This window comes from Lithobates pipiens, unplaced genomic scaffold (genome assembly GCF_037356315.1).
Source record: "Lithobates pipiens isolate NorthernLeopardFrog02 unplaced genomic scaffold, aLitPip1_a1.2 Scaffold_18, whole genome shotgun sequence".
In the NCBI taxonomy this organism is placed as follows: Eukaryota; Metazoa; Chordata; class Amphibia; order Anura; family Ranidae; genus Lithobates; species Lithobates pipiens.
Genome location: NW_027507758.1, coordinates 164,924,138 through 164,938,727, shown reverse-complemented (window position 1 = coordinate 164,938,727; position 14,590 = coordinate 164,924,138). Strand labels below are relative to the sequence as shown.

The 14,590-nt window shown below is 43.9% G+C and overlaps 1 protein-coding gene across 3 annotated transcripts in view; it reads left to right on the top strand.

Moving 5' to 3' along the window:
- Window positions 1-14,590, top strand: part of STXBP5 (syntaxin binding protein 5) — a 641,864-nt gene that overhangs the window by 286,399 nt on the left and 340,875 nt on the right. For all 3 annotated transcript variants that reach the window (XM_077486344.1, XM_077486342.1, XM_077486345.1), the window contains exon 6: window positions 12,306-12,369. In XM_077486344.1, the coding sequence (XP_077342470.1) occupies window positions 12,306-12,369 (64 nt within the window). The remainder of the gene's footprint in view (window positions 1-12,305; window positions 12,370-14,590) is intronic.

Here is a 14,590-nt window from a genome sequence, read left to right as displayed (position 1 = left end):
CGCACATCACATCACTCTAGTTCCTGCACCATCGCACTGTCAGGGCTGGGCTCAGCCCTTCCTTCTCTGAGCTGGCTGCTCCTATCTCTTCAGTCCTGCCTACTTAAGCCGTCCAGTCCAGAGGCGCTCTGCCTTCTCCTTGGTCAACATCACAGAAGCTATCTCCTGCGATCCTGTTCAAGACTTGCTTTGCTAACATCCCTTTAGGGTCCAGATCCTGCTTGCTGTTCCACTACATTGATTCCTGACTTCTGGCTTGGCTGACTATCCGTTACGGTTACTGAACTTTGGCTGTTTTCACTACATTTGTTCTTTTTACTTTTATTATTAAACAAGTGTGATTTAACTGTACTTCTGTCCCGGACAGATTTCATGGTTTCTGACATGCACCTCAGGTCAGCCCCAGTTATTGCACCTTCACACCTCAGGTCAGCCCCAGTTCCTGCACCTCTGAATTAGTAGTTCCCAATATCTGGTTTAATTACCAGTCCAAAATGAGATAAAACAGGTTGAAATGTCTGTCTCAACACCAGGGCTGGATCTAGCCTGATGTGGGGGTGCATTAAAGTCAGGATGGGAGGTCGGCAAAAAAGACAGGTCAGAAAGTCATAGGGTCAGCAATGCAGGGGACAACAGTTAGTAAGGCAGTGTATAGAGTTCAGCAGGGCAGAGAATGTGATCAGCAGGAAATAGGATGGGTTTTCGTCAGCAGGGCGGAGGACTGGGTTTTGCCAGCAGGGCGGAGGACTGGGTTTTGCCAGCAGGGCGGAGGACTGGGTTTTGCCAGCAGGGCGGAGGACTGGGTTTTGCCAGCAGGGCGGAGGACTGGGTTTTGCCAGCAGGGCGGAGGACTGGGTTTTGCCAGCAGGGCGGAGGACTGGGTTTTGCCAGCAGGGCGGAGGACTGGGGCCTGTCATGAGGGCAGAACTGCAGCCGCGTACAGGCTGTGTAATGAAAGCAATCAGATCTTAGCTGTGTTCAGTGTGGGGAAGAGCCGCTCAGCTGTACGTTCTGTGTAAAGCCTGAGTGCAGTCTGAGGATGAGAGGAACCAACTTACTGATCCAGCAGAGCAGTAACACAGTGGGGGGGGGGGGGGGGACAGTGTAACAAACCCAGGCACAGCATTCATGCGGGTGGGGAGGGGCGCAGCGCAGCAGACCCAGGCACAGCATGTATGCGGGGGAGGGAGGGCGGTGCAGCAGACGCAGGCACAGCATTTATGCATGGGAGGGGGGCGGCGCAGTGCACCACCCCCTAGATTCCCAGCTAGCCACTGCCTAAGGTTGGCTGTATGTAAGCCGAGTGAGGTGGGGGGGGGGGGGGAACTGAGGGAGGCAGGCAGGCAATGAGGTGGTCCCAGCCACACTTATTCCTGTGTAGCCTGCTGAAATTGCCAGTCAGCTTTGCTGATGTGTGGGAGGTGGCTATCCCAGGCATCCTTCATGTGCCAGCATAAATGTTGCTGCATAAATGTTGCTGTGTGCCAGGGGTTGCCGACCCCTGGTCTATTGTATCCATCTCATCATTTTCACTTCAACTTTTCCACGAATAATGGTCTTTCAGTGAATTGTTTCTTCTCCTGATATATTCAGAATAGAACAGCTGCCATAGTCACTTGTGTATCTAGTGAAAAAATTTTTTTTGTTTTTAAGGATCCATTTTTTTCTCTACAAACAATAGTTTCCTAAAATGTATGCAAATTGCATTAACTAAGTACAGGATTGTCTTCCCGGTGTTCCCTGTGCCTCCCTTATCACCAATTCCAGCGCACTGAAATTATGGCTGCTCTCATCCTCCCATCCTTTTTAAAAAAAAATCTATTTTGAATTTGGTCCATTTTGCTAAAATGTAGATGATTAATTTGGATTGCTTATATACAGTATTTAGTCGCTGTTTTATATACTTCTATATATTTCTAGTGTTCTGTTGTGTCAAATAATTGCTACCTCTGCAATGCCCTGAAGTTCTTTTTTGATACGCAGCCACAGTTTTTTTCATTTTTTGTTGCTTGGCAAGCTTTTCTTAAATCGAAATAGATGACATGTATCCAGTAAGGCTTGTCAGGAAAGTAGAATGTGTTATGACAATGACAATCAGGAAATGGTGGCCTAAACAGATAGGACAAATATGCTTATTTTGCTTGATTTAACAGCTAATATGAGATGGAGCTTTATGAATTTTTATATTGACCTACTGTGCTTGAAATATGTCAGCAAGGGGCTCATTAAATTTCAATGGGCTGCATAGCAAACAACTTTAATACTCAATTGTATAAATGGTCTTAAAGTAGTATAATTGCAGTACTAAGTTATTTAACTGTAGTAAAACAATGCACTGCTGAGGCCACTCCATATATGTTTTTTTGTATTGTGTAGTGATCTGGAAAATAGAGTAGCCGGGCAAGATCAGGGATTAAATCCTTGCTGTCATCAGGTTTGAGAAGTGTTTGGAACATTTTCTGTTAGTGCATAATGTAGAATTTTGGCACCCTGTTCACACGGTAATTGTAGGGTATGTACTACACAGGGTCTGAGTTACAAAAGATGAACAAAGGTTTGCTATATTTGAAAAGCATACATATACATTCATCGGCCACTTTATTCGATACAGTGAGGGGAAAAAAAGATTTGGTCCCCTGCTTATTTTCTGCGTCTGGCCACTGACAAAGAAATGATCAGTCTATAATTTTAATGGTAGGTTTATTTTAACATTGAGAGACAGAAGAACAACAAAAAAATCCAGGAAAAACGCATTTCAAAAAAGTTATAACTTGATTTGAATTTTAATTAGTGAAATAAGTATGTGATCTCCTATCAATCAGCAAGATTTCTGGCTCCCAGGTGTCTTCTATACAGGTAACAAGCTTAGGAGCACTCTCTTAAAGGAAGTGCTCCTAGCCTCAGCTTGTTACTTGTATAAAAGACACCTGTCCACAGAAGCAGTCCAATCTCTCCACCATGGCCAAGACCAAAGGGTTGTCCAAGGGGATGTCAGGGACAAAATTGTAGATCTACACAAGGCTGAAATGAGCTACAAGACCATCACCCAACAGCTTGGTGAGAGGGTGACAAAAGTTGGTGCGATTATTTGCAAATGGAAGAAATACATGTAGCACCGGCTCCTGACGAGCATGTGCTATACGTTTTGAAAATTAATATTCCTAAAACCACAGTTGGATTTTAGGGCTAATTTTGCTAAATTATGGTTTCAGTACCAGTCTAGCTGGATTGCACTGGGTTCTCCTTGGCTGCAGGTGTCGCTGTCACCGCCGGCAAGTGTGAAAACTCGGTTGAGCTGGGCGTATTGCAGGGGCAGACTGACCATTGGGCCACTAGGGGGCCCCATCAGGGTTGCCAGCCTCAGTAAAACCAGGAACAGTATGTAAAAATCTTTTTTTTTTTTTTCTTTTTTCTTTTTTACATCTGTCTCTGAAATGTCCCTTACCGACAACCTTTTGGTCTAAAAATCCATACATTATAGCTGCCCGACCTCTCCAGTACCTTCTCAGCCAATAGAAACCTGTCTGTGTATACTGTGTGATTGTATACTGTGTGTGTGTATACTGTGTGGCCCCATAATCTCTGATTGCCTGGGGCCCCATAATCTTCTATTGCCCGGGGGCCCCATGAGTTGTCAGTTCACCCCTGGTGTATTGAATGCCATTCTTTCTCTCAGAGCCAGCCCAGTTGGAGTGTTCTCCTGCTGTGCATTGTGAGAGGTGGTATTTCAGGTACTAACATCACTTGTTTCGGTCCAGAAGATATTTTGTCTGTTTGGTCCTGGTCCTCCTGACCAGCCCCCATGGCCCTCCTGGCATGGGGTGCGGATCCATGCAATTCCGAGCCTCGGGCTGGATAGCCCGAAGCGAAGCAACTGCTGGGACAGGCCTGAATGGATTTAAGGCCCTAATGATCCAAGGGTGGTCTGGTGCCGTCTCACCTGAGGAGAGGCCCAGCAACTGGAGAAGCATCCAGGGGAGGACTCTTTGGGAGAAGGCCATGCGCAAGGCTGGCTTCTCTGAAGGAGCCTGGAGGCTCAGTTGAAGGACACTTTGTGGATTTATATTCATACTGTATCGCCGGACCGGCTGAGAGATACTGGTACCATATGATAATTCTCTAAATTTGTGTATGTCCCTCAGTTACATCCAAGTCTGTGGCAGAGACTTTGTTAATCAAGTGTTCTACATCCAGGTCTGTGGCAGAGACTTTGCTTTACTTAGCCCCCTTCTGGCTGCTAGGCCTAGTGGGAGGAGGTCTATCCGTAGGTTGTGAGAATCCAGCTGTGAAGCAGTAATTCTCCGGATTTCCTCTATAAGAGACTTTCTATTTTTTGCAGTTCGAAAAGTACCTGAACTTTGCCTCCTAACCCTCAACCCTTCATTAAGAGACTGTGTTATCTTCTAAATAAATAACCCAAAAGAAGATTGTGTCAGTTTCTGCATTTCTTTGGGCCATCTACCACGGGACCCCCTAGACGGAGGCGAGGTCAAGAAGGTAACGGTAAGCCCAATAAAACCAGCAGCTCCTTTGGGGGTCAGTGCTACACACAAAATAACTGTCAATCTCCCTCGGTCTGGGGCTCCATGCAAGATCTCACCTTGTGGAGTTGCAATGATCATGAGAACGGTTAGGAACCAGCCCAGAACTACACGGGAGAATCTTGTCAATGATCTTAAGGCAGCTGGGTCCATAGTCACCAAGAAAACAATCGGTAACACACTATGCCGTGAAGGACTAAAATCCTGCTGTGCCCGCAAGGTCCCCCTGCTTAAGAAAGCATATGTATAGGCCCGTCTGAAGTTTGCTAGTGAACATCTGCATGAGTAGAGGAGAACTGGGTGAAAGTGGTATGGTCAGATGAGACCAAAATCGAGCTCTTTAGCATCAACTCACTGTGTTTGGAGGAGGAGGAATGCTACCTATGACCCCAGGAGCACCATCCGCACCATCAACACATGGAGGGGGAAACCTACTGCTTTGGGATAAGGGATAATGCACCATGTCACAAAGCTCAAATAATCTCAAACTGGTTTCTTGGAGATAACATTAAGTTCACCATACTCCAATAGCCTCCACAGTCACCAGATCTCAATCCAATAGAGCACCTTTGGGATGTGATGGAATGGGAGATTCACATCATGGATGTGCAGCTGACAGCATCACGCACTTGCTGCTGATTTATCATGCCAATATGGACCAAAATCTCTTGAGGAATGTTTCCAACACCTTGCTGAATCTATGCCACAAAGCATTAAGGCAGTTCTGAAGGCAAAAGGGGTCCAACCCAGTACTATCAAGGTGTATTTAATAAAGTGGCCAGTGAGGGTATATGTTGATGGTCCTACCTGCCAAAGGAATTTATTCTGTTTAGCATTTCTGGAGCCATGCTCCCCAGGCAGATAGTAATATTGAGATTTGAATTTGAGTTGAACACACATTTGATCTGTATTTATAGTTCAAACTCAATCGGATTTTTCTATTTTTAAGAACATTTTTAGTACTACTGCCAATGTCCCGTGCGCCCTTTGTCCTTGATCAGATTCATAGCAGCTATATTCTAACTATATTCAGCACATATTACTCTTATTTACAGTGTAACATGTTCCAGCATATCCCACACCCCCTGAGCATACTCTCCTGTGAAAGCAGGTGGGGGTTCCTCTCCCCCGCAGCCACTGTCATATTTAAAGTCGGTGCAACTTTGCGGGGCTCCACCTGAATGTCCACAAAATCTATGAGTGAAGAAGTTACAAGTCATGTCTTCCACCAGGGAAGACAGCTTGGAGTTCTCAATGGAATGAGTGCTCTGATCGGTGCACTCGTAGCCCATTCACACTTCATCCAGCTAACCAAAAGCCTGTATGGATGTGCGGGCAGAAAGCTGGCTGACGTGTCTGCAGCAGCCTGACATGACACCTGTGATCCACTGATCTGTCATTTGATTTTCAACTCCTTTATGGCCTGATTAAGCAATTGGGCTAATTATCAGTGAATGATAAATATTTGTATAAAATCTGTGGTTTTAGCTAAATCTAATATTTCAAAGAAAAATGTGTGTATGGATAGCTTGCAGTGTTTCATGCCTCCATGTATAGTGCATAGCAAAGTGCTAAAAAAAGAAAAAAAAAGAAAATCCAATCCATTACTGGCATGCAAATACCCCTAAAACATTTATAGTCTTGTATGTAAAAAAAAAAAAATACTTTTTTTTTTTTTTTTTTTTTTTTTTTTTTAGCTGTGCAATTTTTTGAGATTTGAATTTTGTACAGTTGCATGGTTTAATAAAAAAAAAAAAAAAAAAAATTAAATAAAAAAAAATGTAATTGTTAATACTGCAGTTATATGTGATGGCTACGCTATATAATAGATGGCACCATAGATAGACTGCAGTTTAAAGGGTACTGTGTCCATCTGCAAGCTCAAAAGTGTTGGCTGTAGCCTGCATGTGATCACTATGTAACATCTAACTGGCGATCACATGATGACTGCTTTGATTAATTCCAGGTCATTAGTGGGGATCCAAGCTGTCATGTTCACCAGGATTGTGAGCCAGCAGCTACACAAAGTTTGCTTTAACCACTTGCTGTCTGTGCTAAAATCATTTTTATTTTATTTTAATAGAAAATTACTTGGCGTCTGCCTTCATTATATTCTATTCTAAAAGCAAAAGCCTGACGCAGAAAAAATGCTGGTTGTTGCAATTTATTTTTATGTAGCACAATATTTGCGCAGCCTTTATTAACTGCAAATTTTCATGGGGGGGGGGGGGGGGGGGGATTTTAGTGCACATGAACACAATATAATACCCATTTTATTTTGTTTAAATAGAACATTCTTTTAAATAACATGTGGTACATTTCAAGATTTAAAATTGTGCATGCCTCTAAAATTATACATAGGCAATGCTTTAAAGCGGAGGTCCACCCTAAAGTGGACCTCCGCTCATCGGAACCCTCCCCCCCTCCGGCGCCACAATTGGCACCTTTCAGGGGGGAGGGGGTGCAGATACCTGTACAGTACAGGTATTCTGCACTCACTTCCGGGATAGCTCTCTGCGGAAAGGGGCGTAGATTACGCCCCTTTCCGCAAGTGCCCCGCTGCCTGCTGGGAAACACACATCTCAGAGGCAGCGGGGACTGTCCTTATTGCGCAGCGCGATTCGCGCATGCGCAGTAGGGAACCGGGAAATGAAGCCGAAAGGCTCAATTTCCTGATTCCCATACCCAAGATGGCGGCGGCAGCACCCAACAGACGATCTAGAGATCAGCTTCGGGTGCCGACATCGCGGGCGCGCTGGACAGGTAAGTGTCACTATTTTAAAAGTCAGCAGCTGCAGTATTTGTAGCTGCTGGCTTTTAAAAAAAAAAAAAAAAAACGCGGAGTCCCGGTGGACTCCCGCTTTAAAAGCCTTTACAGCAGCGGTTCTCAACTCCTGTCCCCAGGACCCACTAACAAGCCAGATGTTAAGTATTCCCTTGGGGAGATGCAGACTACAATACTGCAATCCCTGAGCAGCAAATTATATCACCTGTGATGTATTTTAGTTATCTTGCAAACCTGGCCTGTTAGGGGTTCCTGGGGACAGAAGTTGAGAACCACTGCTTTAGGCTAGGTTCACACTGCTGTGATGTCCGAGATCGGATTTAATTGGCACCGCGCTGCAGTGAAAATCACATCCGATCTCTGTGCGATGCTATTTCAGCCATACAGATAGTATGGCTGAATTCGCATCGCATTTGGACCAAACTCGTACAGGACCCTTTTTTTGGTCCATAGCAGAATCGGATCGCATGGGTGTTCACACCATGCGATCCGATTCCTGTACGAGTTTGCAGATCGCACTGTGATGTGCAAACTGATTTGGGAGTGTCATTAACTTTTAACTGACACTCACAGCAGTTCTCATAGGGCAGTGTGAACTGCCGCCGGGAGACATGCGATGCGGGAACCCGCAGTAGATTCGCAGTGTGAACCTAGCCTAAGGCTTAATGTACACAGGACGTTTTTACAACCTCTTCTGAATGATTTAACTTGACAGATGGTAACTCACGTTTAAAACGTCAGTTTTGTAGTTTTTTTTTTTTTGCAAAATAGGAAAAAACGAAAATTGTCTGTAAACTAAGCGCATGTTACCGCTTTTAGCCGCGTTTAGAAGCGTTTGGCGCTTGAATTGCCTCTAAACTCAGCATCTGAACTAACTTTTTTTTGCTTTCCAAAAAAGGCCTCTAAACTCAATTGCCTAAAAATGGCATTAACCACTTGCTTACTGGGCACTTAAACCCCCCTCAGTCCCAGACCAATTTTCAGCTTTCAGCGCTGATGCACTTTGAGTGACAATTGCGCGGCCATACAACACTGTACCCAAATGAAATTTTTATCATTTTTTTCCCACAAATAGAGCTTTCTTTTGGTGGTATTTAGTTACAGCTCGGAGTTTTATTTTTTGCTAAACAAACAAAAAAGATGCAAAAAAAAAAAAAAAAAAAATCATGTTTTAATAGTTTGTTATAAAATTTTGCAAACGGGTCATTTTTCTCCTTCATTGAAGTGCGCTGATTAGGCGGCACTGATAGGCTGCATTGGTGGGCACTGATGGGCTGCATTGGTGGGCACTGATGGGCTGCATTGGTGGGCACTGATAGGCTGCACTGGTGGGCACTGATAGGCATAGTTAAGGCGGCACTAATAGGCACAGATAAGGCGGCACCGATGGGCACAGATAAGGCGGCACTGATGGGCAAAGATGGGCACAGATAAGATGGCACGGATGGGTGGCACGGATAAGTGGCACGGATGGGTGGCACGGATGGGCACTGATAGGTACCACAGATAGATGGGACTGATGGGCACTGATAGGTGGCACTGATAGGTGGCTGATAGGTGGCACTGCTGGGCACTGATGGGCGGCACTGCTGGGCACTGATGGGCGGCACTGCTGGGCACTGATGGGCGGCACTGGGGTGCAGCACCTGAGGCAGATTTTGGGTGGCACTGTGGGTGGCACTGCTGGGTGGCACTGTGGGTGGCACTGTGGGCACTGCTGGGTGGCACTGTGGGCACTGCTGGGTGGCACTGTGGGCACTGCTGGGTGGCACTGTGGGCACTATGGGCACTGCTGGGTGGCACTGACAGGGGGGCACTTACTTTATTTCAGGATGGCACTGCGGGTGGCAGGTGGGCACTGGCAGGGGGCAGGTGTCCTTTTAAATTGCTGGCCGTGATCGGGACTGATGTCCCGAACACGGCCGCCGGCGATCGGCTTTTTTTTTTTCTCCTCGCGCTGTCAGCGCGAGGAGGAATACTAGCCGATTACCGGCTCCGTTTTATCACATGATCAGCTGTCATTGGCTGACAGCTGATCACGTGATAAGGGGTCGGGATCGACCCCTTACACGGATCGGTGATCAGGCGAGTCTCACGGACTCGCCGATCACAGAGCGCGCCGCGCGCGCCCCTCAGGGGGCGCGCAGGCCGCTCGTAACCGGGACTACGTCAATAGACGTAGTCCCGAAAATGTGGGTCCGCGCTATTGCCGTCATTTTGCAATAGCGCGGATCCCAAGTGGTTAAACAAACCTGTGTACATGTGCACATAAGATAACATTGGAGGATTTCAGGGACAGCTGAAAAAAGCATCCAACTGCCTCTAAACGTCCGTTTACCAGCAGCCGTGTACATGAGGCGTTATAGGTTACCAGTTTAGTGAGCTCTGGTGCTAGAATTATTGCTCTCGCTCTGGTTGTGGCAATACCACATGTGTGGTGCAATCAGTTTTACATAGATGTGCAGGCCTTTGTGAGCATTTGCACGTGAGCACCGTGGTGCTTTTTGCTTTTTATTTTATTTAAATTTTTTTTCTCTCAGCAGCCTTCAGTGCATTGCACCCGCAATCAGCAGAAGTGTGCAGGGACTGGTGCATAGTCATGTTGCACCCTAAATACAGGTGTAACCTTTTACTACAAGTGACTTTAGCCTTTAAAAGCTTAAAGTAATTGTAAATGTTCAGATTAAAAAAAAGTTATACTTGTGCTGCCCCGGTCCTCCTATTCTCGAATCCCCCACCGCTACTAGCTCCTCCTCCCCCCCACCACTGAGTGACCCCATAAAGTTCCATACACACGATCAGAAATTCTGCCAGCAAAAGTTGGATGCGAGCTTTTGGTCAGAAATTTCGACCATATGTATGCTCCATCAGACTTTTACTGGCAGAATTCCAGCCAGCAAAAGATTGAGAGCAGGTTCTCCATTTTTCGGTCGGAAAAAGTTCCAATCGGAAATTCCAATCGTCTGTACAAATTCCGACGCGCAACATTCCTACGCATGCTCAGAAACCATTCGACGCATGCTCTGAAGTATTGAACTTAATTTTCTCGGCTCATCGTAGTGTTGTATGTCACCACGTTCTTGATGGTCGAAAGTTCACAGAACTTTTGTGTGACCGTGTGTATGCAAGCCAAGCTTGAGTGGAATTCTGACGGAAAAACCATTTCAGTTTTTTTCCGACTGAAAATCCGCTTGTGTGTACAGGCCATTATAAGCTGCTTTCTATGGGGGTCACTATGTGTCCATAAGACACAGAGCATGGCCTGGCCCTGCCCCCCACTCCCTTACTGACTGTGATTGACAGCAATGGAAGACAATGAGGAGGGAGAGATCATCTGCACATTGCTGGATCCAGATTTGCCTCAGGTAAGTATTTAGGGGGATCTGCATAGTGAGTTTATTTTTTTTATTTTTTGCCTTCGTGCAGAGAATGCATTAAGGGAAGAGTCCTTTATAACCACTTTAACTCCTATCTAAGACAAACGTAGAATGTTTATTACCTTATGCATATATCTCCTGTGGCATGGGTGGGTCTTCGCATAAGAGGTTAGGGATAGAAATGTCTTCTAGCTTCAGAAGCATGGAAGATGCATGCAATGTTTTTGGCAGGTTTTTAATTTTTTTATTTTTTGTAAACCAAATCTACTGGCCACGCACATTTTTGATTGCCCACATTCCCATGCCATCTTGTATATATTAATGTTTTAATACCATTTAAAAATATAGATTTGGAGTTACCTACTGTATGCATAGGTTTAACAATGTATTTCTTATAGATATAATTAAATATGAGCCTGTGAGAAGCCCTTTGACTTGCACAGAGCATGTACCTATTACTTCTGTTGACTTCAAGTATTCTAGTATAATATCACTTACCATGGAGCTTTGTACACAGGAGAAGGTGGAATTTACAGTGGATGTGTAAAGTTTTAAAAAAAATGCAGTGACCAAACACTAAGACCAGGTAGTCTTTAGTTGATCCATTCAGTATGAAAACGTAACATTATACCACTGTAAAAATAAAGCCAACTGAGATAAAAAAATGTAAATTTTTAGAAGTGCAGTAAAAACTTGGTTTGAGAGCGTTTTGCAAGCCGAGCAAAATGTTTAAATAAATTTTGACTTGATATACAAGCGATATCTTGATATAAGAGTAGCATCATTTCACAACGGAGTATAAAACGGAAGAGAGGCGTCTCTAAGTGTAGCGGTATGTTTACATTTAATGAAGGTACAACATTTAGCAACTCACATGGTTGATGATTAAAAGAGGCACATCTAAGTATGCAGGCATCCAGGTTAAAGCTGTCCACATAGACCATCCCCTACACCTCCATCGACGTCATCCCTTCCATGCTGCACTCCACAAGCTCTTCAAGCCTCGCTTTCAGATCGTTCTCCTGCAGGGTAGTCTTCCCGGTCACAATTGCAGACTGACAGTGGTGAGAGTTGGTGGTGTGGGGGATGATCTATGTAGACAGTTTTACACCGAATGCCTGCATACTTAGATGTGCCTCTTTTAATCATCAACCATGTGAGTTGCTAAATGTTGTACTTGTACTTTCATTAAATGTAACCATATTGCTACACTAAGAGGCGCCTCTCTTCTCTTTTATACTCTGGAGCTCCTGCTGGATTTTTCTTCTAATCTCTCTGTGGAGGCTTCCATTTGTGGATGGACATTTTATAATTACACAACCTGTCACATTGCTATAATATTTTTATATGGACTATAAACTGAAGGACTTATGGTTGTGGAACAAATCATTTGAGTTTCCATTATTTCTTATGGGGAAATTCACTTTGATATACAAGTGCTTTGGATTACAAGCATGTTTCTGGAACAAATTATGCTCACAATCCAAGGTTTTAGTTATTTGACAAGAACATTCTGGAGTATGCATGTTATAAATATTTTGATAATTTTACATTATAGAGAGAAAAATACTTTATCTATTTTATTTATTTTTTATTTTGCAGTTCATCAAAATCCCACCCAGGACCTGTTGTCCACATAAGTGATAATCCAATGGATGAAGGAAAGGTATGTGTATCTGCTCTTTATTTTAAATCTCTCTGCTACAAAAACTCAAATCCATTATCTATATACTGTATACAGAATTAATATTTGACAAGTAATTGATCTGTGTCTTAGTTTAAAACGACTGTTATCATGCAGGAACAAATCAACTGACTTCTGTATCTAAGGCAGTGATTTGTTCCCTGCTTCACTTGACCACTTTTTTTTATTTTAAATTGATGGCTGGATTTGGGGCTTTAGGTTGGGTATTCTGCAAGGCTATAAGGCTGTAACATTAGTTTTCCTTAACATTAACGCTTTTAGGGTGAGTTGCAAAAACATTTGCACATTTCCCATTGTGTGCATGCACCTCTTATATATTCTATTCTGTTCTGTTATATATTATATAATAATGATATTTAAATGAACCTATTAGTAAACAACCATTATAGACTAATATACACATGCTCTATAGCAGTATAGATTTTTTTTTCTAAATTCCTTTCGCATCCAGGGTATATACTTGGCTTGCAGTCTTCAGTAAACAGACACTTATATGCAACTATTGCGGAAGTTACCAAAAAGAAGTAAATATGTGGTTTGAGTACAAAAAAGAAAGAAAAAAACACAGAACTAGCATCAGTCCTGGTGGATATCTATAGGCAAATCCAGAAATAAGGCAGTTAAAGTCATACTAAAGTCTTTTTGTTTGTTTTTTTGCCTAAAAATAACAAACCTTATACTTTCCTGCTCTGTGAAGTGAATTTGCATAAAGAAGCCCCAATCCTCCTCTTAGGTCCCTCTTAGCCCCCCCCCGAGTGCCACCACAGCAAGCACCCGAGCAGAGCCACAGCTCCATAGAATGCATTAAGGTGCAAAACATTTTTCCTTTACAACCCCTTTAAGTTATTGATCAGTAAGTTAGCACTACACTTTTTTTTTTGTGGGGTAGGAACACGTAATAGTGCTTAGGGGCAGGCCTTTTACTGACATTTTTATTTTATTTTACCTCCAGTAGTTTATTGTAAAAAGAGCGTGATGATTAGTTGTTATACGAACGATCGGCATTAAAAAACAGATGGATTTCAGTTGTGCCCCACAATGCTGAGTTCATCACCCCATCCCTGCATTCAGTGCACTGATGGGCACTGATTGGAAGCACTGGGCACTGATTGGTAGCACTGATGGGCAGCACTCATGGACCCTGATTGGCACTGACTGGTGGCACCGATTGACACTTATCTAGGTGAGGGGAAGTTTCACATTGAGCAGTCAGCGGAGGCATGTTGCTCAGTGTGTGAAACTGTAATGTAATGTCACTGCTTGCAGAGACAAGCTGTCAAAACTCTTTGCTGATGTCAGGGGTGGGTGGAACCAAACAGCTAGCCTATCGAACACCAGCCACCGGAATAGGGGCTGGGTGGGCCGCACAGTGTATGTGGCCCTGCCCCCTTTCTTAAGCAGCCCTATCCTTGGCTGGTCTTTGATAGCTGATAGAAAGGGGTGGAGCCACAAACAGAGTGACCCGCCCAGTCCCTATCCCGTTGGCTTGTGTTTGATAGGCTAGCTGTTTGGTCCTGCCCACCCCTGACATCAGTGCCAAGTTTTGACAGCTTGTCTCTGCAAGCAGTGACATTACATTACAGTTTCACACACGGAGCGGCTCTTTACATGCCTCGCTGACTGCTCAATGGAAAGCTGTCTTACAGGCAGCGCGCTATACAGTATAGTGCACATTTGGAAAATCGATCAATAAAACAAAAACGAGAATCCTGGTACTGGCAGGCTCGATTTTCTTTAATTAAAACATTAAAGAAAATCCTTTATAGTTTCTTATGTTTTCCTGTTTCATAGGGCATGTTTCTCAAACAGAGCATTTTGTGAAATTACTGTATTCTGTGTAGATCCTGAGCTGCCTAGGGTTGTGGCAGGTAAAAAAATAAAAAGACACCATGTGGATGCCTGAGACAAGATCCTAGCATAAATATGATGCTACTTCCAACATGACTAGCATTCTAATATAGATAGATGTCTTGCGAGCTACCCGTGAAGAGTGTCCAAAGAATGTTTGTTTTAAACGTAAGAGAACCAATCCACAGCCGCTAAGCATATTCCCATAATCTGTGTATAAAATATTAAAAATAAACAAATGCTGCGCTATGTGATTATATCACTCACTCAGGTGAAAAAACATATATAATTGCCGTGGGCAATGCACGAGTGAATGTTGGAGCAACTTGAATTT